This window comes from Lepisosteus oculatus, chromosome 22 (genome assembly GCF_040954835.1).
Source record: "Lepisosteus oculatus isolate fLepOcu1 chromosome 22, fLepOcu1.hap2, whole genome shotgun sequence".
NCBI classification, from domain to species: domain Eukaryota; kingdom Metazoa; phylum Chordata; class Actinopteri; order Semionotiformes; family Lepisosteidae; genus Lepisosteus; species Lepisosteus oculatus.
In genome coordinates, this window is record NC_090717.1 from 14,332,178 (window position 1) to 14,360,162 (window position 27,985).

The following is a 27,985-nucleotide window of genomic DNA, read 5'->3' on the forward strand; positions in this document are numbered from 1 at the left end:
TATTTGGTAAAATTTAATACACAAAATTATACAGTTACAGAATAATATTATAAAATTAAAATTGTATTTCTTTAAAACATGAGTACATTATTTTCGTTTAGTAGGATAAATGGTGACAAGTGTCACGGGCTGTTACAAGCTAAATATAACCAGGAGTTTACAGAGGAAATATAGATTAGCAGGGCATTGAATTGACAAGAAGATGATAAGTGCACACCCATTCAGTGCTGCATAAAATTATAAATACAGTAGGTACAAATACTCTGTACGCAATCCAGAACAGCAGGCAGCAAGGCCAGACCATGTTCTGTATCATTCTGAAATCGCCTCTCCCAGCCCAGAACCCTGTTCGAGAGCTGTGAGAATACAGCATGGCTTTGAACAGCCTGCTTCAGCCCTGAAGAGACTGGGGAAGGACAAAGCAGTCAGGTTTTGTATGATAAAACAAGGCCACCCAGAGGTAGCTGGTTTTGAAAAGCTGTCCAAAAGTATAAATATCAAGACTTAAAGAAGGCTGAGTTTTCTGACACCCTCAGTATTGTAAAATAATTTCTCAGGAGTTCTTCTTGAGCATTTAAGAACATTTGCAAAAAGACAAAAGGACTAGAGCTGGCCAGCTGCTAAATGTTTCATAAAAAAAAACAATATGCATGACCACTTTCTGTAGTTGACTCCGTAGTTTAAAAAGGTTTAAAGTAACCGAGAGTATCAGCCACAGCCCAGCAGTGAGCAGAATGAAGAATGAGTTTCTTACAAAACAGCCCTGCCATTCCTGAAAATCTCCAATAAATTACCCCCTCTCCTCTCTCTTGCTTGAGAAATAAAGCTCTTTTCTTTACTCTTCTATCAGCCCATTTAATATTGGGTTCAAGAGAGTTGTTCAAAAAACAATCTCTGCACTAACAACTTGTAGTTATAGGACTTTGTAGAAGAAAACTTGCTCTGAAAATGTCCTGACATCATGCAGCAAAAGGCTGCTTGTTAGCAAGTACATTTGCCTTTAGAACCACAATTTAAATGTTTTAAAAAACCATAAAGGATCTCAGATTTAGTGCAATAAAACGTGATTTGTCTATATGCATTACCTGATTTAAAAAAATAATAAAGCCCTGTTAAGGAGGAATGTAATAGCTTATATTTTCTCCTAGAAGTGTTCTAGTACCCTTCATTTCCCCAACCAGTTTAAATCTTATAAGCTCCCAGTACAGTGAATCTTTTAAAGACTCTTCGGATGTACTGGGAAACACTGATAATGATCAATTGCTCTCCATGTGAGGAGCTTACAAAACCCAGGGACCCAACTCTATAACATCATGTATTATAATTACAATTTTTCTTGAGCTTTTCAGTACCAATCAGCCAGTTAACTCTGCCCTGCCGATGTATTGTACTGGGACCAATTATCTACTTCCTCATATAAACAGGCATGGCAAAGGTACTGTGAGTCAAATGTTCTGCCTGTCCAGGAGACACTCCCCATCACTACAAACAGAAAGCTCATTCTTAACACTCAAACAGAACTCCCCCCCAGAGAAAAGTGGTGACAGTTAAAAGATTAATTTCTTTATTGTAATTTAAGGAGCAAATATAAATGCCAGTCCCAAGAACCTTTAAGAACTGCAAACCTTCAATATGTTTTCCCGGAATGAAAGATCCCAGGTGTATTCATCCGGGCAGGTAGAGGTTTTTTCACTCTCAGGAAAGCGCAGATGAGCAGCTCAGCACACGAAGCCCGCGGGCCTGCTGCCAGGAGTCCGGTCTGCACGTTCTTGACCCGGGAGGTCCTAGTTAACGGTCCGGGAGCGCTGGCGGCCATCCACAGCTTCGGCCTGGTTGATGGAACCACTGGTCCTCACTGCCGGCTCTCTTTCCTGCTGGAGCTGGCTCTGCTGGGAATACTCCTCATACCACTCCTGAAACACGGCACGGGACACAGGGCACACAGCGTGACTGCTGAGACAGGCCACCCCAAAGCAGAGGCGCCGATCATCTCGAGAGCAGCTTCATTTCTCCATATCCGAACTCCCCTCTGAAACCATCCATCCAGCTATTTAATACAGGGCTGTGAGGGGAGCCGGAGCCGGCTGGGAACAGGCGCATGACAGGACCACCCTGGACAGGACGCCAGGCTACCGCAGGACACGCACACTCACACCAGGGCCAGCTCTCCCCGACGCCAGTGGGAGGAAAGCCCCACAAACATTGAGAGAACCAGCACCACAGTCCCTGAGCCCGGGGGCGCAGGGGTCTGAGGCAGAGATGCTACCACCGCACCACTGAAGCCAAACATTACAAAAATAACATGGGAGATGAACGCACACTAGGTGTAATAGTGGAATACTTCAATTCTGCAGGGAGGTAGTGGTTGTGATAACAGTTGCAAGACTCTTAAGATTCCCTAGCTGCTTGCTCAGGGTCAGTTCACACAGTCAGTGCTGCCCTGCCCGTGTGATAACCCCCCACACCCCTCACACCCTACCTGGATCTCCTCCTCGTACATGGTCATGCTCAGATCGCTCTTCGTGCGGGAGCGCCTGCCCAGGAACACCAGAGGCTCGTGCTGCAGGGGGCAGGAGAGAGAGGGCCACGCTGAGAGCCGGCTGGATTCTGTCTGGCTCTGCTTCCCGTTGGACGCACAATAAAACAGCGAGCAACAGGCCACAGCAGAACAGGGCTACAATTAATTTCTTCATTAACAAAACTGAGGTCTACACCCTGGGCTTCCTCAGAGACTGTCCAGGGGTACCCCAGAAATAAAGGGGTGCTGTTCCCTCCCCCTGGTGGAGTGGCTTTAAAGTTGTAAAGAGTGTAAAACTCAACACTCAAAGAGCACTGGCAAATCTGCAGTTCTGATTTTAAAGAGCAATAATGGCATTTTTCCATTATATCAAACTGAAATATACATTTGGTGTTAACTGGGTCGTCCTTTTTGGGAGAAAATTCTTGAAAACTGGTCCCCAGGCAGAAAAGACTGAAAACCTCTGCACTATAACAATGACTGTTGCACTTACAGAACACAGGCTGTAACAGTGCAAAGAAGAAAGCCGCAGTCTGGTCATTCTTTGCCCCAGAAAGCCACAATCCAGTAATTTTTATAGATCACTCTAAATAACCTTTTTCTAATGATTGAACAAATTACTGGTTTTAATGATTAATAATTTACATGTGTTGCCAATTAATAAACCTCTGGTCACCCAGGATTAAAGAGTGTTTAAGTACCAATCAGCCGGCCTGTGTGTAAGGGAGGTGGGATACATGCATGGGTGTCAGGACTGAGCTCTCACCCCACTGCGCTCCATATTCAACAGCACCCCCTGCAGGGAAGACTGGACAGATGCCCCAGGGCAGGTCTTCTTGTACAGCTCCACAGTAGCCAACACCTCCACTCTCGTCACCTCTGCCTCGAACACGATGCCGTTCTCACCTGTGGAGGGAGAGACACACCGTCACCTCGGCGCTCAACCACACCCACGACTGCGCCGTGGCTCTTCTCCTTCCAGCTGGCCACGCGTATTCCCAGAGCCACCCTTCCGCTTCAGGAGTTAGGAAAAGCCAGCCCGTTTCCCGTTTCAGTGATTCGATTACTAAAGCAGAGTGTTGGTGCCATGTTTTTATAAATTGCTGTCTCTCAAGAACCAATAACTGAAGGCACTGCCCTGGCTCATTAAAAGCCCTTCACAGGTTTATCCAGAGACCAACAATAAAATCTCTCTGCCTAACCAATTCTCACAACGTCCATTCCTCAGGATGTACTGTCTTTGTAAGGATATCTTCTCGCATGGTCTTCACAAATACAGTCTTCCCTGACCTTCTGGGTCGTCCACAGGCGCGCGGTTCTTGCGGCTGTAGTTCATTCTGAAGACAAAGGCGTCCAGAATGAAGGCCACGATGATGGTCATCACTACCTGCGTCAGGCAGAAAGACAGGTGTGTTACACCTCCGGACATCGGTCTCCCACCTCAGCCAGCGTCAGTAAATCAGCAGGGCTAAATACCCCGGTGCAAGTGACTCCTTCTGTACAGCAATTTCGCCAAATGCTTTTAAAACGTTGCTACCTTTACAAAAGAAAATGGGAATCGTGTACAACTGAAGCATGCGTCATGTCAGAGAGGAAAAGCTGCAGTTGGGTTTGGCTCAATGCATTTTCTGAGAAGCAGGCAGTTTACCCAGCTTCTGAGAGGCATGTTAGCATTTAGCTCCAACACAGAAGTAAAACGGAAGTTTGCAAGTGTATGTCTTTCCCCTCAGAAGAATTGTAACAAGACTGTTTATTCGCGAGCTTGTGGCTGAGCTTACCATGGTCACAATGTAGAAGGTCATGAAGTACAGACGACTCCAGTGTGTTGTTTGAGACGTTACCCCTTCCTGAAGGGAACAGTACAGAGGAGTCAGGAACACAGGCCATGACGGGGACATGACTTATTACAGCCAGACTGAAGGAGCTCCAACAGTTAAGTCTGAGTTACGAAGCTTCTTAAAGGGAATAAGAAAGACTAACTATAGTAATATCAAGGCCTACAGTGTATGGAACATAAATGCCTAAGTGGAAATTCTGAAAGTAAGAGTTTGTGATGAGTTAATAAATAAAACTTCATGAAGAAAATAGCAAATGGACAAAATATATTTTATTTTATTTTTTTCAGAATTCAGCATACAAGAAAATGATTAGTTCTGATGAGCTGATGGCCTGTTCTCATCACAATGGTGAAAGAACAATAAGACTTGGCTTTTAGACTACAGTTGATGAGCAGGTTCCTTTTTTCTGTCTACTGCAACAAACGTATGAGTTTCTAATAATTATTAGTCATTACCTAGTGGAGCACATCTTTAACGAAATGAGCAAGACCTCATCATCTATGATGCTTCACACTCACCATAGTTATGTACCAGTTGTTGACAACAGTCAGCTCAAACAGTGTCACTGAAAGAAAGGATAACAGCAAAAAATGTTTTTCATTTCAACACAAAGGACTTGCTAAGCAGGACATGAAACAACTCAGATCAGGAAACAATGAAATACAGCGTTACTGTTACCACACGAAGGCTTGGATGGAGTAGAAGAATTTGACAAACTAGTCTGATGTACATATACATTTTGTCATGATCTTGTCTTGATCTTGTCTGACACCAACCTAAATCTATGAGGCACAATGCAAAGATCTGTATAGAATCTTCACTCATCTTTTTAAAACAACTGAGGCCATCTAGCAAGTTGATCACCTAGGGATTTCAATTTAATTACCTTTGGCCTAAACGCAAGTTGAGAATGATGACTGCATTTATACCTGATCTTTCTGTATCAAGAGCCAGAATAATACTAGAATTATTGCCAGTGAAATTTGCCATCTACAGTATGTGATCAGCGCTGAATATCACAGTCTTACCAGAAAAAAAAACAACTTTCAGATTAAAATGATACAGTACAAGTATTAAATTAAATTTAACACATAGATCAGTTATGACATCAATTATATAATATATGCCTCTCTCCTCTTGTTTCCTAGTTCTCTCTCATGGGTAATGGAGGTGTGAGTTAGTCAAGTCTCGTTGTGGTTCTTTCTGGGATGTTTCAGTTCTAGGAAAGAGTGACCCATCAAGCACAGACGTGTCCATACATTGTGTTGTTACCTCCCTCATTCCTTAGTCCTGTGAACAGCAGGAATTCCATATTTACATCTACAGTATGTATTAAGGGTCTGCCAACCAACGGGATGCTTTTGAATTAAAAAATGAATAAAATTTTTCATTGAAAAAATAAATTCAGCTGAAGGGCAAGAGGTCAGGTAGTCACTCTGCTCATCCACTGAAAAACCCAGAGTGATCAATCACACCCCTTGGCATCTTTAACCCTACCAAAGCTGCTGAGAATGTTGTTGAAGTTGTTGAGATAGTAGTAGCCTTCATCCAGCACAGTCCGGTTGCCCACAGTGATGCTGACCTGCCGATAGGAGTCGGCCACAGTGCTGTTGCTAAGAGACAAAACGGGTCTATTAGGATGTATTTAGGCTTGGGATTTTGTGAGCTAACCAATTGCTTCTAAATAATATGGTGAGCAATACTGCAGAAAGAGTTGGAAAACCTATTTATTCCTCTGTAATAAAAAATCAAACATGCATGTATAAATGTATTCATTACTGCTTCCAAAGCAGCCCAGTTATCCCCAGTGCCATATGTGCACACGAACAGGACTGGGAGTGGAAGAACCGTCTGCAGCGATCAGCAAAAATCTCCACAGTTCAAGCATTTTGAAAGCTGAATCTTTGTATGATATGAGCAGAGCAACATGGACCACCACTGCAATTTTCTGATGTCTCAATCAACAACTGTGGAAGAACAAAACCAAGGATTGGGACAACTGGCAGCAGAACTAGGTAAATAACTGGGTTTAAAATAAAAAAAACTAGCTTTATTAATGATCTTACACGCAGCAGTTTGGGTAGACAACACCAGCGAAGAACTCCATCCCCACAATGGCAAAGGAGTAGTAGAAAATGATGAGGGTCAGTCCCAGACTGCAGATAAAAACACAGACACCAGAGATCACCACCAGCCTGATGATGAAATGCCATAGAGCAGGGCACTTTAAAATGAGTCTCGACACAATCCCACAGGGATGTTAAGTACATCAAAAACCAGTGGGTGGTCTTTGTAGTACATTTACTTTGAATGAACACTTGTGAGCTGTAAGGCTCTCTGATTAAAAAAGGACAGATAACCACTCAACAGGCTCTTGCTGACTGTCCTCATGTTCCTGAGGCATTGTTATCTGTCTTTAAGCAAACAGCAGTCTAGACAGAATGGGTGAATATTAACAGCTATGAGAAAAGTATGAATATTGACTGACAACTGGCATTAATCAGATTTCCAAGTTGAGATTAGCTGGATCAATACAATTAAGAGTAACAAAGTACTGCAATTTACTTTACAACACAGATGGAGAAATGTAGAATTTTAAATTCTGGAATTCCAGTGCTGGTTATAATTATTAAGTCAGATACATTTGACCAAATCTGATTTCTATATTAAATATGTCAGCTCTAGATATTACAAGAATGGTATGTTCCGCTGGAAAGGTCCATCTTGTCTAATGTAGGGGGAATAGCTCAGAGGTGTGTGTCCCCTGATTCCTGAGGACTGCAGGTACACACCAGGCCTATAGGCATACACACCAGTATAAAGTCCAGTGCTGTCCAGAATACTATAAGTCTTACATGAAGAAAGTCACAAGTGTGGTGTTGAGGGTCAGACTCCCTCTCTTGGTGAGAAAGACAATTCTGCACCCAGCTCCTACATCATGACAGCCTGCCAGCGTGGGACTTTCCCAGCTATATACCTGTAATATAAACTTTCTCTGTTGGTCTGAAAATAGATCAACAGCAGATTGTCTAAATTGTCTATTTCCAGCCTTTTTCCATTGTGAAACACGGGTGGATCCATATGAAGTGTAGGACTGTTCACAGTGCCCCTGAAGGTTACCTGGCCATTCTGGGAAACAGCTCAAACATGGTATCCAGGACGTTACGGTACCTCTGCTTGATCTTAAACAGCCTGAAACAGAAAAATCAAATTTCAAAACACACAAGAAACATCCTTGTCACCCTGCCCTCTGAATGAGCACATTTACCCCTTCAGCTCCTCGGGAGACTTCAGCTTGTTCACTTTTGCATTTAGTGAGATAAAAGAGAGGAATCGAGTAATTCTAATATCCAGTCAGACAGCTCTTCTTCACTTTCCTCCAGACAACAAGGTTTCTTGGTGTGAGTGTAGAGCAGACCCTGCTGAGAGTCTGCCAGGAAACAGTAGCCCGCTCTCCTGCTCTGCCTGAGCTCGCCTGCACACACTGTGGTGAGAGGGAAGAGCAGGCGAGGTAGACCGGCCTCACCTGAGCAGCTGCAGTGGCCTGAGCACCACAATGAAGTAGAAGGGCTCCATATCAAACGCCAGGACGAGGAGGCCCAGAAAGGCAAAGACTGTGACTGAGAAGTCAAACCTGGGGACACACACAGCAAAAGATCATCAGAAAACAGACTCCTGCCAAAGACCCCACAGACCCCTCATAGAGCTGATGTCCAGGCTGGTGCCACTTGAGGTTTTCAGTTCCCATTCCAAAAATCCATTCCCAATCCCCAGCAGAACTGGCAGCTGATTTGTACAAACCATCTGGAACGGAAAATGAGGACCCGTTCCTGCTCTTGGGTAGGAGTATTAAGGAAGTCCTGTAGCTGGAACCAGGATCAGTAAACAGTTTCTGGAGTGACAAAGGGATCATCGTTATCCACAGAGCTGTGGGCGTGTGGAACCCATTCAATCTGACTACCTGGGGTTCACTAAAATCCAGCCACTGAACTCCCAATAGGAATAGGAATATTGTTCAATATTTTGCATCACCTTAGTTGCAAGTATTAGGAAGGACACTAAAAATGTCTTTAATACTTACAGGTTCCATCCAGAGCTGAAGTATTCTAGGGGTCCCAGTCCTGAGATTTTTAACAGCATCTCCACACCATAAACTGGCAGAGAAAGAAACTCGAGAGGTTCATCTAGTCTCGTCTTGTCTTACAGTGACCTCTAGAGGCTGGAAGGGGTCTTGCACCACTGAAGCGTGTTAGTGATAACTCCTCTAGAGGGCGCCTCGTCAGGTGCCAACACTAACAAAGTCTGAAACCTCACAGACAGTGAAGACGTCGATTTTTAAAATCAGCAGAATTTGATCTTTCACACAGCTCTCATTTATTAGGCTTTCAAGTTGAATCTAAGTATTCTCAGGCAGAAATGAGAAGAATAGCACAGAGGCAGATGTTTTAACACTGAGCAAAAAAAGGGGAAAAGAATAAATAATTCAATGATACAACAAATATTCAGATGCCTCATGTTTTGATGGTTAAAAGGTGAACTTACTTGTGAGGAAAAAAATGTAGCTCCAGGGCACTAATTTGGACAAGGAGAATCCACCTAGAGTCAGGCGAAAGGAAGAGCTGTCATGACCTGCACTTGTAGCACAACAGCTTCCTGCACACTTTGGGCGACACAAGCTGAAGAAGCTACGCCAAGCGAAAGCAGGATTGAGATTATTCTTTTCACCTTAACAAAAGGTTAAAAAATGGACTACATGAATTACTGATACTGTAAGTATAGCGCTCAGACTGTACACTGAGTGCGGACCTTTACTGGCTCAGACACTTTGGAGCTTTGCATTGTTTTTTATCTGATGTAAGACTATTTTCATGCTGTAAATAATGTAGAAACAGCAAAAGGTGTAGGCCCTGATACTGATATACTGATTTAGGTGAAACGGCTTTAATGAAACAACAGTACCACACTCTCTGGATATATCCACAAGGAACAATTGTGCACGGCAAAAAAAAATAGTGATGTTTTTATTAAATTAAATGTATTTCAATTATAATTTAAAAAGACATCAATGCCGTTTTATCTGATTTCTTCTTCCCACAATACAGTACTCGCCACACGATTGTAAATAATAGTTATAAATGTTTAATGTTTAACTGTTTTTTAGAATTCCCTAACCCATGTACCCTGAACATGTAGCAACACATTATGTACAGAATGTAAATAGCATAAGACTGCATTAAGAGTGAAAATGTATTTCTTGGTTTTTATGAAATAATTCAGTTATGAGGATTAGCAGGTTATTCTTACTGTTTAACATGAAGGTGTCTACAAGGATCCAAATACCATTTACTGCAACAACAGCATCTGCCAGAGAAAATAAAAAATGTTCAACAGTTAATTCATGAGAGGATGTTTGGTACGATATGCTGAGTGCTAACCGCATGCTTTCACAGAATGCAAACGTAATGTTTTATGATTCACAGTTTCCATGTAGAACCATAAGGGTTTTTCTAATAAATGTATCCTATCTGTGGCTTGTTATACAGATTCTGGATGAAATTAGAAAATATTTTGATACCATATGATTGGTATTCTTCATGCTGCCCAAGTTATAGAAACAATTTCACCATCTTCTGGCCCAGGTTATGTTCAACTCTTGGTCTTAGGCACTGATTGAGATTTTGGCAATTAATAACCAAAAGGTCACTAAATATAAAACACTAGGGTGCACTTTAATTTTATTCTGGACATTTCAAGGAGGGTATCAAACAGAATGACTTATCTGCAGTCACATGCTGGCCAGGACTAATTAAAACACACTCATTTGCCAACTATGAATAAGAAACCCAAGACGTGATGTGGGTTCATTTACCTAACTGAAACCCACAGGTAAGTACTGGGCTTGTAATTTGCATTTCGTGGGTATAACAAAGTTCTGATTTAATTTTTGCCACGGTGGAACACTTCAAGGTGTCGCTCTATAATTTGAGTATTAGTGTACATCACTGGATTTTAATTACCTCTATCTTGTCATTGTCTCTCCCCCTCATCTAGATTAGCTCAATTTTCTTCTCACCTCTATTGTCACTGCGTTTCTGAAGGAAGACTGTGATTGCAAGACCCTTCAATTTATTTCCTTTGATTATCTGCATGTCACTGCATGTATCTGCGAGGCACTTTGCACTCTAATGCTAGAAATGTAGGTAGTTTCAGTTCAAGAGACAAAAACCAGGAAATAAAAGATGACTTACACATTGCATACTGGAAAGCTTTGGATTTTACAAGAATATTAATGCCTGTAACAGAACAGAAAAAAATAATTAAAGGCCTTAATTTCAAACCGAAGTCTTGCTGAAGAATCTAATACTAAAGTAGAATGTTTCACAAAACTGGAATATCTCTATTCCAATTAATTCTCACAATTCCGCATTGCATATCCATCACAATCTTCTTACCTTTGAAAATGAGGAAGGGAGTGTGAGGGAGATCATCAAACCAGTGTTCCCCACTCCTCCGCGCCTTAATAAAACACACAGCTCGGTCAGCCAAAACAAGACAAATTAAACTTTAAACCAAGAGCTAGCAGAGACGGATAGAGACATACCTTCCATTTCAAGCCAATTACTTCATAGAAGTTATAAAAATCCTTCAAGCTGGAAAACAGCAAAAAGACAGCATTACTGCAAGGGTAACAGGAATGAAAGCTTGTCTGGTATCTGGGGAAAAATAAATATTCTTCTTAAAGAATGGGTATGTGTCATTGTACCCTGTTTCCAGAGCTGGCTCAATGAGATGATCTGCTCAATTTCACTAGAGAGGACTTATTTCAATAGGACAGGCATTCTGGAGCGATTCCATTGGATCTGGGGTTAATTTCTTGAATGTTTTGAAAAAGAATGAGATTCATACTGCTTCCATGCGTAACTGTTTATGACATTGATTACATCTATCGCAGACTTAATTTTTATGTGAACTAGAAAACTGTAAAAAGGCATAAGCAAGTCTGAGCTTTTTTGTTTGGCAGTTTTTTGTGGGGTTTTTTTTGTATCTTGTTAAGATTATCAAAAAATGTTTTAAATAAAAAAAAGCCTAAAACAGAACACCCTCTTAAAAATGAGATCCAGGGATTGAGTAATTCCAGCTTGAGGCCTGGGTCACTGCTTTATGTGCTACAATCTGCCGTCTCCATTGTTGATGAATTCCAGCAAAGAAGAGGACAGGGCTGTGTACAGGACAGCCTGCGAAGAAGACCAGTAAGCTATGCATAGGCTGGTAGGGTCTTTGGTAATGGCTTAACCAAGCTCTTCCACTGCCATGGTTAATGGAAGCTGCCTGGCTGCAGGATGAATACTTGAAGCATCTTCTGGGATAAAAAATAATAGTTCAAGACTGAATTATGTCCTGTTGCTTAAATTGAAAAATCACTCAAATTAGTGGTGTGAATGTGAATTATCCATGACTGCCAGAACCAGTCAATTATAAACAAACTCATGTCTCTTCAAAGTTTTGCACAGCAAGACGGCAGGCTTAAGTGTCAAATGGAAACTGTACTCTACAATTTGGTTCAATCAGCCGAAGTTGATTAAATAACACAACTGGCACACCTGGCCGGTGTTGTGTTACATACAGCATGAAAACACTAACGCGTTAATCGGCTACAATATTCAAGAACGGCTGGCAGCAGGGAAGAGGAGTCTCTAGGGTGCAAGTTTGCAACTGGGCAGGGAAGAGGTTACCTCAGCAGGGGGCTGCCGCACCGGTTGAGGGCCTTGAAGGTGAGGAAGCGGTCTCTGGCATTCATCCGCGGGCGGTAAAATCGCATCAGCCCGTCGAACTGCTTGAAGGAAACGCCGTTGGGTCGCTGAAGGAAGACAGGCTACTCTTAACAGTGCTACTGAGGACATTCGACATTCTCTTATTAGAACAACCTTCTCTGGAATAATCTCTTGCAGATTTCAGATATTCTGTTGAAATCATAATTCACCAAAAGCACAGTTAAAAGCTACCCTAAACATTTAGCTCATGCAGCGAGGAAGCAAACTGCCATAGGATTGTCTGTATTCAGATACTGACACACCAATTAAACCTGAGCAATATGAGCTGCAAAGAGGTAAACTAGTCCTTTTGACAACTGTTTAACTCAATTAGTTCCTTGATTGTTGGCATTTGGTAATCAGGTAATTGCTTTGCACAAATCAATGAGTTCTGTGCTGTGTGCTGATGTGTAGCAGGTGTGGGCATGGCTATAGGTAGTGTGAGGAATGTGAGCTTGGGAGCAGACTTGGGAACTTAGACTGGTTAGGAAGTACAGTGGTGATTTGTGGAGCCTGTTTAAGGAACTGAGTTATGATCTATTTTCTGTTTGAGGATCTAGCCAAGACGGTAGATTGTTTTTTATTTGAATTTGTAAACTGCATATGATTTGTGAATTTACCCCAGAAATAAAGACTCAGAACTCCATATCATTGTGTGAAGTGGCTTAATCCCCCAAACCAAGGCTGGACAGTTACAGGACATATTATCAGAAAGCTGCTTATTTCCATTAAGGCTCATAGCAAACCAATGTCTATCTTGGAAGCTCGGGGCTCAATGTGAGACTACACCCTGGATGGGATTCCAGTCCAGCATGGGGTTCAATCATGTACAAAAACACACGGGGATGCAATGTGGGCCAGCATGTCTTTGGGAGAAACTGGAGCATCTGTCAAGAAACATGGGGAGAACACGCAAGCTCTACAGGAAAACTGGAAACAGTTTCCTAAAATTCAGTCATTGGCACAGAGGCATGGCGAAAGTCCTCCAAAGACATACTTTCTAGGTGCCTACGAGCTGGTGTAGGGAATGGACTTCACCAAGATCTTGTGTCTCATGAGGACTAGGATTCTGCACACATGCCTCTGAGCTGTGTCTCCCTACACCGAGTTAGAACAATAAATAACAACAGAAACGCCAAAAGATTTACTGTGAAAAAGGGGAAATGAAAGAAGTGAGAAACTGAAAAACAAAACTTAAAAATGGAAGTGATGTGTATCAAATCCTCTTTGGACACAACTTGTATCCATGCACAAAAATATACATCACTTAGACACATAGCAACTGAGGCTTGAATTAATTTGAAAATGCTTTTGTCAGGTTTTACTCGTGTTTTCAATCAGTTAAAAAAATGCTGAAAGCATACAAAGAAACTCTAGACAATTCTTTTCACAAGTTTCTTTTCACAGCCAGGAAAGATTTGCTCAGAAAAAATTGTCAACGAACAAAGAAATTGAAAGTAGTAGTTCAGATTAAGCCGATATTATTTCAATAAAAACTATATACCTAGATCAATCTTACAAATTTTTCAGGAGGGACAAAAAGCATCCAATAATAAATGTCTATTTAAATAATGTCTTTAATTTCAGTGCTTCTAAGAGTATTGCACACAATTAAGAGGAAAAGTTCTAGTTCTTTATAAAACAAACAAAAATATATAATTTTTCACTTAAAAATTTAAAAGAATAAATCAAAATTCCTGATCTCGTAAGGAATGAACTACTTTCCTTATGTAGACAGACAGACACACACTCACTCACACCATGGCCAATTAACTCAGTATCTTTGAGGACTGTGAGAGGAAACTGGAGCATCCAGAGGGAACACTCTCAAACACGGGCACATACAGACTCCAAACAGGTACTGTAACGGTCCAGAATTGAACCCAGAGTCCTAATTTTAATCACAAATTACTAACAAACTGGGTAACAGTTAAGACTTATCTAAACCTATTACACGCTTTTTGCTACTAAACCATTTTCATTTCATTTAATAACTGTAAGAAACCTGAAACCAGACTACCACCCTGAACAAGCAGAGTTAAAGCCCAAGCTTTAAGCACATGGAACCCCTGTAGCAGCTCTTGCAGATCACGGTGCTCTGATCAAACTGCGTCTGGATTGGGCTTCCCTTCGCACTCACCTGTCTGCTGACCAGGAGCTGGAAGGCATGGTCAATGGCTGACCTCTTGTGCAGAAGCAGGGATTTGAACTTCATCTTTTCCACACCATTAAAAGTGTCAAACACCACTGCCAGGAGCTAGACAGACAAGGACAGAGTCCGATCTGATTAAAAGGAGTAGACTTCCCTAAGAACACACTTTTGTTTAACTATGCTGCCTGCTGCCTCTGCCCCCGCTACAACTGCCCCCGACGCCACTCCTGCACCTGCTGCTCCTGCCCCTGCTCCTGCCCCCACTACCCCTGCTCCTGTACCTGCCCCCACTTTCCCCACACCCACTCCTGCGCCTGCTGCCCCTCCCAACGCTCCTGCCCCTGCTCCTGCCCCTGCCCCCCCTGCTCCTGCCCCTGCCCCCGCTTTCACCACACCCACTCCTGCCCCTGCGCCCGCCCTGTACTCACCAGGTTCATGATGAAGTAGAGCTCGATGGAGAGATAGACGATAAAGAAGATGCAGGACCAGCGGTTCCTGGAATACGCCGGCATCATCACATCTGGAAAGCTGTACAGACGACAGCAGGGCTGTTCTTTAGGAAAGGTGGAGAAGAAAATCCAAACTACGCGCACGTCTGTGCTCTGCTGGCCAGGCTCTTACAGACCAGGGGCTCCGGGGTCCATGATCCATTTCAAAAGGTTTTAGATCGTTCTGGGTTTTAGACCCTTTCAATTTGGGAATGCCAAGTCTTTCTGTACGAAGAAATGTATTTCAATCCAGCCTTTAAATCATTAACAGCTTAAGAGCTTACTGTTTAATTGGATCGGTTTAGTCCTTCTCAGGTCTTAAACTTTTCACCTCCTTTTTATTGGATCTGGATCTCAGTTAGAGGTGTAATGTGCTTTCACTGGACCTTATTGCTTATAGACAAAAAATATTTTTATTTTGTTATTATAAAACACATCATAGTGGAAATTGGGAAACTGCTTGGATCTGATAACTAGAAGAGATGGGCTGATGTTTAAAACCCTTGATTAAAAGAAAACAGTAAAAACATAAAAAGGTAGACAGGTCTTACTTGGCTGTTGTTAAAAGCACAAACAAGCTGACGATGCTGTTTTCCAAAGTGTTAAAATACTGAAAAACAGGTACATTTGCATAGTTAGAAAGACACTGCAGCTGAAAGAAGAAGGTTCCAAAGCTGCTTACAAGATGGAGATGATAAAGACTGAGTTTCTATTTAAATATACAACATATGATTGGTACAGCTAAGACATTATATACAGATTTATCAGCAGTGGTGATTTAAACCACAGTATGAATGCAATCAACTTTAACTGCAAGGCTCAGCTAAAGTACAGAACACCCCTAAACTCCAAACATTATGCTCCAATGTTTTGATTTAGATAAATAATCTAAGTAATCTTTCTTATGAAGCAAAACCAGAAACAAATTCTGTATCTGAGTGATATACTTGATTAGGACTGATCTGCCACAGAAGAAAATGAAGATACAGAACCTCAGAAACAGAAACTTACTGGGTCTGACGTATTCTGGGAAAACAAATAAAATCCTAGAAGAAATAAAACAACATACAGAAATAATTTAAAATATAACACACTATATAGTAATAAAGTGTACTCAGAGGAGGGTTAAAGGGAAAATACTTACCTAAAATAGAGAAAATAACCATGAAAAAGAGAAGCAGAAGCAGAATATCAATGAAAGGAGGCAAAGACTGGAAGATCTGCCTCAGATTCCTGTAAGGAGAGGAGAGAGAGAGACACCAGTCAGAACGCAGAGCAATTCAAATGGTTTGATCTACAAGAGACTCGGGGCTACGGCGGCCCATCTCCCTCCCCCTACCTCCGGACAGCGCCGCAGTACCGGCAGTCCACCAGGAAGATGGGTCGGAGTGCGCGCGTCACCCGCATGTGGGAGGTCTGTCGGACCAGGACCACTATCGCCTCCACAAACTGCAGCAGCAGTACGGTGGTCTGAGAGGACAGACAGAGGGCGAGACCAGTCAACCACAGAGAAGCCAGTGCTGGACTTGCGTCACCTCTGCAACTAGTTCCTTCAGCCTGCCAGTGACCCAACAACATTTCAGAACCATTAAAACACACCAAGAGAAAAGATTTCATTTCGTGTGGCGTGTACCCATCCATGCTTGGTAGAAATCATTGAAGAAGCCGACGCTCTATACCAGGTGACCCCACCCAGATGCACTGTAAGCATGAGCCTCTCGGGCTGCTCTGACCTTGACCATGGTCCTCTTGTGGCGGATGAAGGTCTGGAAGCCCAGCCACCTGAGCTTCATGCACAGCTCAAAGGCCACCATCAGCAAAGCCAGCAGCTCCAGGGTAGCGTGAACCTGCAGCCCCCACAGCCGGGAGCAGGGAGAGGAGCCAGGGTGAGTGAAGAGGAAAAGCTTGACAAAACATAGACGTTCATGGAAACTCCCATTTCAACTTGTTAAAGGGTAACAGTGGGTTTAGAATGAGAAGACTACTGCTGACAGGAACGTTCAACAAAGCTGCAGAAAGATGCTCTCTGCTCTAGAACAAAAAAAACTCCAAATTACAAACTCGGTTTCTGAAGAGGAAGCTTTAGATCACAGACTCCTCTGAAATATACCATATGTGAGTTTGGAATTCTACTTCATTGCAAAGTGGTCCCCTGTAATCTTTGACATTTAAGAGCTTGTCTAACATTTTCCTTTCAGACGTCTCTAAATCTGAGACGTCCCAGTCTTGGTTCTTTTAGGACTTACAGCCTGGAGAGCTGGCTGCTTGAATTCCTGGCTGTTACCTTGGATGACTACAAACTCACCTGAAGCTGGTTATGCACAGCTGCTTGGGTAACCCTGGCCACAGCGGATTAATGACCGAGGGAGAGCTGACAGGGGACTTTTACTCATCAAGCCAGACAGGAGCTCCAGAATAATCCGTTCCACAGAGCAGCTGGGTGAGTTGTGGGAGGCGGGGAACATGCTGTACTCACGTAGACGTCCAGGCGCAGGCTGGGCACAGCTGGAGCCTCGCACAGCGACAGCACCATGAGCAGGAGCCCAGTCACCAGCTCCATCATGTAGAACAGGTGGTTGTGAGCAAAGAGATAGGCGGCCAGCGCCCTGGTGTTGCGGGGGTGAGTGAAGAATTTGTCATTGTTCTCCCCTTCCTGTGAGGCAACACACACACAAGGAACAGCACCCTGAGAGAGCTGCTACACTCCCAGCTGGACCTCCACGTTCAACAAATTCAACAGCTTCTTGGGACGGGTTCGCCCAAAATAACTTTAATTTAAGGAAGAAATGAGAGAAAAATGAATGGCGCTGCCATTTTGATCCCTGTCCATTTTGTTCAGGGCACCTGTATGTGTCTCAGCTCCTGCATCCTCTAGGAAAGAATAACAAATAAAGTTTGGACACACTCCTCAAATTCACCCATCAACCATTCAGCACCTGATACACTGAACATGCTGCAGTGTCTGACAGGGGAGACAGTGCCACCTGGAGGAGTGGCAGTAACTGCAAGCTCTTCCCTAGGAGGTAACAGAACTTCAGTTTCTTGTTAACCAAAGACAAATTGGCAGACATACCAACCCTCAACTCACAGGCAGTCTGTTTCAGACAAGGTTACAAAAGGGTTTCCTTCTTCAAATAAGAAATAAAAATGCATAAATGTGACTAACCCCAAATTTGTTAAATTAATTATTTTCATGCTGTAGATTTGTCAGCTGGCGTTGATGCTTATATTTCTCTTTTTCTAAATTAAAATAAGACGGGAAAACATCACAGCACTGCACAGTGCTCTGAAGCCCACAGATACAGCTTCTGGAACCTGTACAAAAAATCCATTCCCTGCACTCAACATTGCCATTCCAGGTTTTCTTTATCCTGGAATGATTAACTGTAATTCCAAAGTAAGGTCTAAGCAGGAGCAGAATCACCTATAAGCAATCAATTACAACACTTTACAAAGTGTAGCATCTCCAGAGGCCAATAACCGCTCCTCACCTGCAGGTATATCGCCGCCTCCTGGTAGTTCATCTCCCAGCTCTGGCGCAGGGAGCCACACTGAGCTCTGTAGTCCTGCATCCCCGGGGTGGAGACTGCTGTGCTGTTAACAATGTCATAGCCACCTCCATCTAGAGAGGGCAGAGAGGAGACAATCTACTGGTGACCTCATCTTCAACCGGGAGCACAGAGCACAAGCCCACGCTAAACGCCCAGCGTAACACCAGGTACAACGTCATCACTGGGGCTGGTGATTTCTGCTGCAGAGGCTGGAGAAGGACAAGGGTTCAGGCCGCAATCACATGCAAAGCTACATCTCTATGCATGTGTTACGTAGAGTGCTGGGAACGGGTTTAGAACAGCTTTGGGTGAAAAACTCCTGAGCACAAGAGATGGAGGGATAGTCTCTATTTTCATATTCTGCTGGGAACCAAATAAATGTCTGAAGAAAATTCAGAATTGTATGTAAAAATATGAAGTTGGGAACACAGAAAAATATAATCCAAAAACAACTTTTGGTATGTTTAGAATTCCAACAGATGCATACTGATGTAAGAAATCAGTGAGGAACACTGATGCCTACAAACCCAGCGCCTTGACTTCCTCCCTTCAATCCAAAGGTGGGCAGATTTGGGGGCCTTCGCTGAAAAGAAATAGTCATTTCAGGAACAAAGTCAGACTGACCCAAATGTGCTTGCAATGTTGGTCTCTTCAAGCACGCAAGAGAGCTCCAATTTCACACAGATGGTGCCAAATCTACTGCCGAATCTAGAGCTACAAACAGCTGCTCGTCTTTAGTGGAATGAAGATCAAAGCAGAAACAAGTAGGATAAAATCTTTCTCTTGTACTTTTTATCCACAGCACCTCCCTACTGTTTTTTCTCTCTCCTTGAAACAATGCTACAACACAAAGAACTGTGCTCTGGTAAAAAAATAACACCCTTACTCTGGAGCGTAATAGTCTCCAATCCTTAAACCAGCAACAGAAGGTGCTATAACTGAATTATGAGAAATGTGGATTATACTGTATTAATCGCATCATGCAGTTATGTCTCAGTTAGCTCTAAACACAAGATGAACAGCTGTCAGGGGAGTAAGGAGGTGTACTGCCACACTGTCATTCTAGGAGAAATCCTGCCACTGAGCAACAGCTACATCACTTGCATTGCAGGTACTGCTGACTGTAGACCTAAACTGTCTTCCTCCCCTCTACAGCTGAGAACTACAGAGAGACACCAAACGGTCCTCGTCGTAGCTCACCTCTACAGCCACAGTACCAGTGAGGAAGAGAGGAAGGCAACATAAACAAGCCCTCTGCACCAGGAAGAGGAGCCAGGCAGCTCTCAGCGATCATACCAGAATGAAACCGACAAACTCTGGTGACAGTCTACAATCAGGTGCAGAAATTCACCTGCTGAACCTCTACAACCAGATCCTTGTTTGCCGAAAGCTGGTGCAGGACGTTTTATATGACTCTAATAATTTCACATTTTAAATGGAAATTTTGGTAAGAAAAGGTTGAAAAGATTGTCTGGTTGGAGAGAAGAAGAACGTCACTTTATATGAATAAAAAGTGGAAAAAAAAACAGCAAAGTAACTAAAACCCCCTGATCTGCATTGTAAATGCTGTCACAAACTGACAGACTATAGGGAAAGAACAGGCAAATGTTGAGAACGCAGAACAGAGACAGGGTGTAGTCTTCAGACAGGGTGTGTCTGTAATGTACAGGTTGTACAAGTGTACAGTATCTCAGGCTGGCGCCAACACATACCCACGGCATCACCCAGCTGGCTAAAGGAGGATATCTGAGCAGGGGTCTCTGGATCTGGCTTTGGAGGGGCTTCGCCAGCAGCGCTGGTCTGCTTGCCAGGCATGGCACCTGGCCACAGTCAGGAACGCCCTCAATGCCTTGCAACAGGATGGAGCCTGGCAGTTTCTGCTCTCTTGTGCTCTGCAACACTTCAGGCAAGTCTCTGCATTCCACTTCACTCCCAGTCTGGGCCAGTCATACTCCCAGAGGCTCTCCTGAGTTCAGTGCAAGTCTTCTGATTGTCTCTTAAACATTCCCTTCGAAGTCACATCACACACTTCCAAAACAAAAGGCATAAAGCCTTTAAAAAAGATCTTGTGGATTTTCACAAGAATAACAGAGAAACTAAAACAAAACCTTAAAAGAGAAATAAGACAAGCAGAGAGCCCTCGCTGGTCCCAGGTCAGAGCTGTCTGGCTCGCAGAGCGAGACCGAAGATCACAGGCTACTTTCCAATGGGTTTGGGAAGTAGGGGCTTGAAACGCTGGATCTGTAAGCTGAAAGTCTTGTTTCCAGCCTGCTCCCAGATCACTGCTCAAGACAGTCACTGGCCCACCGCCTGTGAACAAGGCTAATGCCGCCGACTGCAGTAAATGCTGACACACAGGAACGTTCCTCTTCAGCTATGAAGTCTTTACCCTTTGAACACAGCATTGACTATTTTTCAGTAACTTCACAATATTCTTTACTTCTGTTTTTTGTCAGGGACACTATTCTGCAGAGTTCCCAACCTGAAAGAGTTCTTTGCTCTTTAGATGAACCCGAATGGAAACCAAGTGATAAGCTCTACGGTCCACAGCCTCCCAGAGCAGGAAAAGAGAATAATTATTCTTTCAAATAAAAACACAGTATAATTGTTTTCTGAAGATGGCACACCCTACATTCTCCTCTAGGGATCTTTTAAAGGCCAAAGTTCTGAACCCCAGTGAGGACTACAGTGTTTCTCTCTGCTCTTAAAGGGCAACATGTGGTGATCTGTTAGCAGTGGCTTGGTAGAAGATCTAAGTGAATGACCAAAGAAAAATTAATCTGGCTAAAATCCTCTGTATACACCCCTCTGAAAAAAAACTGAGAGATAATTGATTCAATTGCTACTCTACAAACCAAAAGAAATAGGTTTATACTCAAACAAGCAAAGAAGCACGTTTTTAATTACAGTAACTCAAACCTTTAGAGCTTTAAAAGAGAGTATTTAGAGTTAGATATATGTCAGCTAACTTCTTCCACAGCACTGCAGCGAATAGACTGTCAGCCTGCGTTCTCTGTTCTTCTGCCTGCAACACGAAGCCATAAACCGAGACAGACCGTAAAGCCATCAGCACACTAATCTACACCAGAAGTTCACTAACCCCTCAAAGCTCACAAACCTCTCCTGGGTTCAAACCAATTGAAGTACAACTTGTGCATAGTTTTGGTGTGCTTTAATAGCTGCTTGTGGTTCACGTAGATATGAGATAATCATCCATTCTTTCTATGACAGTTAAATCAGCTCTTCCATGAATACTTTTAAGTTTGAGGATACTGGCGTCACTGAATATACAATACTACAAGATCTGGTAATATCTCTGAAGCTAAGAATTATTTCCTATGCAAAACCAGTCATAATTTCATCTCTCCTTATGAACACATACTCCTTATTCCAGCACAGAAATCCACTTCTCAAGAAAAATACTTTCTTGCTACCAGATCGAGCAATTTTTTATTCCTGGAATGCTGTCATGGTTTTAGCACAAAGTTTGTCCATCCATTTGTAGACAGCAGGGGTTCATAAAATGAAAAGCCGTATTTTTCCGTCTTCTGATCCTCCATACAGATCCAAAGCACTTCCCCTGTGCTGTACAGCACTCACAAGGAAAGGCGCAGGCCCTCATGAGCAAGGAAATCCTGCTCCCGGGTTCTGAATCTACAGCAGGCGGCTGCAACTGCGACAGGTGGCCCTGACGGCTGTGTGGAGACAAAACCTGTGGTACAGAACCACCTGCTTAGGGCTTCTGTGGAGAACCTGTTAACCCACATTCTGGAACGACACGCTGCTTTCCACTGAAATTGCCAACAGGAGTCAAGCATCAAAAAGCTGAGACTGGATTTACAGCAGGCTTTTAGCTTTCATTCTCCACAAGACAGGATGTGGTCTCCTTTGCCAACTCTGTAAAACACTGGCCCTTGGTTAAAAAAAAGCACAGCAATTCTTCTGTCATCCAGAGAAAAATGAAAAAAAAAAACACTGAGGTCTCAAGCTTGCAAAGTGCTGTACTAAATTCTAAACCAACTCCACCCAGGTGTTAGGTCACAAAATGAGAGATGATAGATAACTGGAAATGCAGTGAGACCACAAAACTAAAAAATAACCAAAATACATTAATTGATTTTCTTCTTGAACCAGCTAATAAAAAAACAATCCAAAGGCATATTCTTTCTTTCATTTCAACTTAAGGCTAGCTTCTTCTGACAATCCCCCAGTGGCACTGTATAGATCACTTCTGTGCACAGCAAGCTTGAGGCAAAATAAGCTCCCTGGGACAGTGATGATCCAGCTTTCCTGTTCCCCTAATGCCCACGCCCCTCGTTCGGAAAAAGGAAACACCCAGAGAGTACCAGCCGCTTCCCATAGAGCAAGAGGCAGGAGTCTACAAGAGGAAAGAGAGTTCTGTTGGGGGTGGGGTGGGGGGGGTTCAGCCACTGTCCCCACCCCCATGGCACAGAACTGCTCCACCCACCCCTGGGGGGACCAGGGGGCTGACAGACAGACAGACAGACATCTGCTGCTGAGGAAGCAGTTTCTAGTCAGTGAGAGGGCACTAAGGCTGCAGGATTAATTTAGTGGGCACATGAACCTGTGATTCTTAGCTTGGGATGCTTATTTTATTTGCTTAAAACCACAAAAGTCCATTTTAAACCCCCCAAAAGTGATGTCTTTTTTTTTCTCAGCGTATCCCAGTGTTGTTCTGAAATTGAGTGTTGTTGAGCTTTACTGCCTCACAATGCCTGGCGTGCCATCCCTACATTTGCATGGAGTTTGCATGTTCACACCGTGTTTGTGTGGGTTTCCACCTGGTGCTCCGGTTTCAAAGACATCCTGGCAGGTTAATCTGCTTCTGGGAAAACTGGCCCAGCTGTGAGCGTGTGCCTGTATCTGCCCTGTGAAGGACTGCCGTGTGCCCGGTGCCTGCTGGGACAGGCTCCAGCTCCCGCGGTTAAGGAGTGGATGGAAGTACGAGTCTCACCCCAGAGCAGAATCAGAAGATGACACACACACTGAGCACACTAAAATGCTCTTTGACTGGATATGTTTTAGACTGCACATCAACAATCCAAATTACTGAGATGAACACAGCAAAGCAAAGGACAGTCTGGTGAATGGTGAGCTCACTTGAACGTGGCAGTGTGTAGCTCTGTGTATCTGAGCTCACTTGAACGTGGCAGTGTGTAGCTCTGTGTATCTGAGCTCACTTGAACGTGGCAGTGTGTAGCTCTGTGTATCTGAGCTCACTTGAACATGGCAGTGTGTAGCTCTGTGTATCTGAGCTCACTTGAACGTGGCAGTGTGTAGCTCTGTGTATCTGAGCTCACTTGAACGTGGCAGTGTGTAGCTCTGTGTATCTGAGCTCACTTGAACGTGGCAGTGTGTTGCTCTGTGTATCTGAGCTCACTTGAACGTGGCAGTGTGTAGCTCTGTGTATCTGAGCTCACTTGAACGTGGCAGTGTGTAGCTCTGTGTATCTGAGCTCACTTGAACGTGGCAGTGTGTAGCTCTGTGTATCTGAGCTCACTTGAACGTGGCAGTGTGTAGCTCTGTGTATCTGAGCTCACTTGAACGTGGCAGTGTGTAGCTCTGTGTATCTGAGCTCACTTGAACGTGGCAGTGTGTAGCTCTGTGTATCTGAGCTCACTTGAACGTGGCAGTGTGTAGCTCTGTGTATCTGAGCTCACTTGAACGTGGCAGTGTGTAGCTCTGTGTATCTGAGCTCACTTGAACGTGGCAGTGTGTAGCTCTGTGTATCTGAGCTCACTTGAACGTGGCAGTGTGTAGCTCTGTGTATCTGAGCTCACTTGAACGTGGCAGTGTGTAGCTCTGTGTATCTGAGCTCACTTGAACGTGGCAGTGTGTTGCTCTGTGTATCCCACTTTACAAGAAACCAGAGCCACATTGGGCACATGATGTCACCCTGTTCGAGGGTGAAATCCTGTCCACGTCAATATGCATCCTTATAAAATAAATATACACATCATAAATATTGTCCAAACTACAAAAAGTGATCACATTTGTCCATTTAAAAAACAGCACAAGTGAACTAATACCATTTTTCTGTGCCAGGATCGTGACTCCAGTGGAAGGCCGTGGGGGGACTATAATCTGAAAGTTTACTAATGCAGCTGAAGTTCATGGACGCTTCAGTCACTCGGGAACCACTTCTGTCCAAAGTGACTTTACTGTAGCAGATGCCAAAAGTTGCAAGAACAACAGCTGCAGCAAAGTCAGTAAGAACATTGCAAAGCATAAAGCTGAAGATGGTTTAGTGATTTGCTCAGGGTAACACACAGTGATTTAGAAGTACATCCCAAAAATAACCCACTTTTCTTAACCACACCTTTTCCTAGAACACCTTGACTTTTTAATGAGCTGCAAGTAAAATATTCTTCTGTAAATTAGCACACTGACTGGTGGCTAGATTAGCAGTGACTTCTCTTTTGTAGACAAATGGCTTTTGTTAGCCTTCATCTGCAGTGACAATGTTCCATTAGCATTCTAGGGTGAATCAGCGTGAAAAACACTATCTGGCGCATGACACTGACCAACGTCAAGCAGCAAGCGGGACACCTGTGAGTCTTGCACAAAAAGCGTGGATGAAGACATCCAGCTTAAGCATCTTTCACATCTTGGGGCAGATCCATCTGTTCTGCTTTTAAATGTCAATTAAAATGTTTATACAGCCAAATACAGCCGACACTGTTGACCAATTTCACCACTGGTTAAACATGAAATGAGATTTTTGAATAGGAGACTTATTCTGCATATATTTTCTACAAACATGTTGTGCTAGTCGAAAATGCTTCTGTGCTTTAATCCAAGTGTAACCCATTCTAGTGAAATACTCTGAATTGTGCCTGGTAGATTCTGTGCTTTTCCTTTCTCTCTCCTGAAAGAGGTTAAACAGTAAACACAATTAAAAAAAAAACAAAGTCATTCTTCCTGGGTTGTATCCTGCTATGCAGATGATGGAGGTCTAGAGTCTCTCCAGATGCGTGATTAGCACAGACAGCAGCTGGCTTGCTAGCTATAGCTCTGGCGCCCTCTGTGGAGCAGTCTAGGGGTTCGCGCTGCTTTTTGGCTTTTCCAAACTGCCACACAAGAGCCAAGCAGACATCCTGACGATCTGCCCAGGACATCCTCCACTCCTGTGCTGCTGGAATGCGAGACGTCTGTGGTCGCTAATCACGCCTCGCTTTAAACCTCTTCCTCTTCCTAAACCTTGGGTGTTGCAACAGCACCGCGCTCCACCCACCCAATGGTCAACTGAAGCACACAGCCATTTGCAAACACATGCAAAAAAACATGTTGCATTTCACCAAATTCTCACTGGATGTTTTTGCTGCTGCTGCGATTCCTTGCATGGTCATCTGCTGAGGATTTCAATTTCAAGACCTCATCCGATCTCTAATTCATCAAGTTCCTCCACTAGTAATGGACTAGAAACCACATCCTTAAACATCTGCATTGGCTCAAGATTTCTTTTCACAACCAGTTTCAGTTGCATTTGCTGGAAATTAAAACAAGGTTTGGCTTCATCTTTTCCTTGTGTGTGGGTAGTGTTTAGGCCTCTGTTTCAATGAACTGCTTGCTATGGATACAGGGTTTGTGACCAGTCCCAGGAGGAGTGCATCTTGGTGGAAGCAGAACTTCTTACATGCACTGTATCACATTCCAGATCTTCGGAAATATCTCCCAAATTACATCCAAATCAGCATCATGAACAAGAGGCGCAGTTACTGGTCACTAAGTTGTTTTAACTCATTTAGATGAGACACAGATACTTGGTATGAAAAAGCCTTGTTTTCTTTCTCAATTCCTTTATTTCCATGTAGAAAATGAAATGGTGACATAAGAGCCTAGAACTTGTCCCATTGGCACAGCTCCTGATGCCTTCATCAGTTGAGATACAACAAATTTAGGAATATTAGAGAACAGACACAATCCAATTATAAAAAGGTCATCAGCCCCAGACTCGCATCTGGGCATCCCTGCAAGGTGCCAACAAATCCGTTTCAACGCTAAAGCACAGCGAAACGCACTGTTTTAACATCTAAAGGCTGTAAACTGCTGTGAAGTATAAATCGCTCTTAGAGGACCCAAAGCTTCACCGTTCTATCAATGAAACTTGTGTTGCTTTAGTGTCAGAATTTGTAAAAAGCTTTCAGAACTCCTCAGGGACGGGCATTAGAAAGCGGTATATAGTGAGAGATTAAATTGGAAGTTTTAAAAGCATTTGATTAAGGACTTAAAGCAAAGAGAGGAATAAAAGTTAAAGCATTAAAAAGACCAATGGGTACAAAGATCACTTTATGACAAAGCTCGGGGGGAAAGCCATTATGTGAAGGCCTTGAAATCTTCCAAACCCACCCTTTAATGATGGACAGAATGTACCTCGTTACAGTGGGTGTAGACTGTGAAACGAATTCAATTATAATCCGTTTTAAGTGAAACACGACAGGCAGCTATGGGACACAACAGACCTTTAGCTCTGGGCGTGCACTATCATTTCGTGCTAGGTCCTGTCTTTGCAAATTGAACGGTGAACACGAAATTTCCACACCGGGACTCGGTCCAAGAGCACCATCACTCACCCAACAGGAGGGAAGCAAAACTTACTTTCGCTCGTCACCTCCGCGTTGTCTGGCTCCTCGCCGCCCAGCAGTCCGCAGTTGGCTTCGTCCCAGGTCAGGATGAGCGGTACGTCGTCATCTGCGTTGCTGGCCATCCTCCGAAAAGGCCTGTCCGGGGCAGGGCGACCCTCGCTCGCTGTCTGTCCCACAATCAAGCCACCCTACCAAGTGGGTTTCTCGTTTGGCTTATCCAAAACTTCTCCAGCTCCTTTTGCATAATCAATGCCAATCGTCTCGGAGTGGTAAACTGCAACGCAAAACCAAGAGCCAGCAGTTCACCTGCTACATCCACCAAACTGAAGAGACTGAAGAGTCTAGCTTCAGTTTGTTGACAGGTTTAGTTTTAAAAACCCAGTGCGTTTTATTGTGCCAACGCCGCTACAGGACACTAAAATAAAAGCAAATATCGGATCGTATTTCAAGCGCTATAAATCTCTTTTTACTAAAAGAAATCTAGTCCAGATTGTATTTCATGTACCGACCATCGGAGTCATCAATGTTTCTAACGTGTACATGCATTTAAACGACTTAACATGATTCAGATAAAAATTCAGTAACAAAACTATCCGATTTTGTGACGTTATAGCGCTAAACAGAGCTCCTCCGACAGCTTCTTTAGGTTTAATTTCTTGAGTTAAGATATCAGAGAGAAAAACGGTCTCAACTTCTGTCTGTTGTTGATAATAACAACACGACGATTTATTCTGAACTAGTGAAGAGCTGTCATGTTTTGAGTTAAGCTAGCTTCCACTAACCCCAACGTGCATATCTTCCAAAACGGAAAAAAATAAAAGCAGGCTTTTAGGTAACCTTCGCGGAACCAAAAAAACATACCAATCCTTTAAAAAACATCGCGCAAAAACATTCTTGTTACATTTTGTAACCAGACCCTGCACAGCATTAAAGAGCCTGAAGACAACCAGCGCACAGGCCCGCCTCTGCTGCGATGCTATTGGCTGGTGTCTGTTCTCTGAGTCCGGTTCTGCCCTGTGAG

General features: G+C 43.4%; 1 protein-coding gene across 3 annotated transcripts; it reads right to left on the reverse strand.

The window, feature by feature from the left end:
• On the reverse strand, nucleotides 1-27,935 carry tpcn1 (two pore segment channel 1). 3 transcript variants are annotated; one of them, XM_015366399.2, is made up of 28 exons: nucleotides 27,826-27,935; nucleotides 26,978-27,238; nucleotides 18,299-18,429; nucleotides 17,284-17,460; nucleotides 16,541-16,654; nucleotides 16,147-16,277; nucleotides 15,952-16,040; nucleotides 15,819-15,853; nucleotides 15,359-15,417; nucleotides 14,748-14,847; nucleotides 14,308-14,424; nucleotides 12,090-12,214; nucleotides 10,958-11,006; nucleotides 10,809-10,872; nucleotides 10,605-10,649; nucleotides 9,661-9,717; nucleotides 8,899-8,952; nucleotides 8,438-8,510; nucleotides 7,883-7,990; nucleotides 7,477-7,548; nucleotides 6,423-6,512; nucleotides 5,854-5,969; nucleotides 4,875-4,921; nucleotides 4,297-4,365; nucleotides 3,809-3,905; nucleotides 3,285-3,424; nucleotides 2,480-2,560; nucleotides 1-1,913 (listed from the first exon to the last, which is right to left on the reverse strand). In XM_015366399.2, the coding sequence occupies exons 2-28, from the start codon at nucleotides 27,084-27,086 to the stop codon at nucleotides 1,785-1,787; spliced, it is 2,478 nt and encodes an 825-aa protein (XP_015221885.1). In that variant the 5' UTR covers nucleotides 27,087-27,238; nucleotides 27,826-27,935; the 3' UTR covers nucleotides 1-1,784. The 3 variants fall into 3 exon arrangements, with proteins under 3 accessions (XP_015221885.1, XP_006640532.1, XP_069038181.1); XM_006640469.3 differs by having other exon boundaries at nucleotides 27,747-27,935; XM_069182080.1 differs by lacking the exons at nucleotides 26,978-27,238; nucleotides 27,826-27,935 and adding an exon at nucleotides 20,071-20,350.
• Between the last annotated feature and the right edge of the window lie 50 nt (nucleotides 27,936-27,985).

What these genes read in the sequence shown, in the direction of transcription:
- tpcn1 (XM_015366399.2), bottom strand. Translation starts at nt 27,086, where the DNA reads ATGGCCAGCAACGCAGATGACGACGTACCGCTCATCCTGACCTGGGAC. An exon ending in TAATTGGCTTGAAATGGAAG is followed by an intron (nt 10,873 to 10,957) that starts GTATGTCTCTAT and finishes TGTTTTATTAAG; the next exon opens with GCGCGGAGGAGTGGGGAACA. An exon ending in TCCCTTCCTCATTTTCAAAG is followed by an intron (nt 10,650 to 10,808) that starts GTAAGAAGATTG and finishes GTTCTGTTACAG; the next exon opens with GCATTAATATTCTTGTAAAA.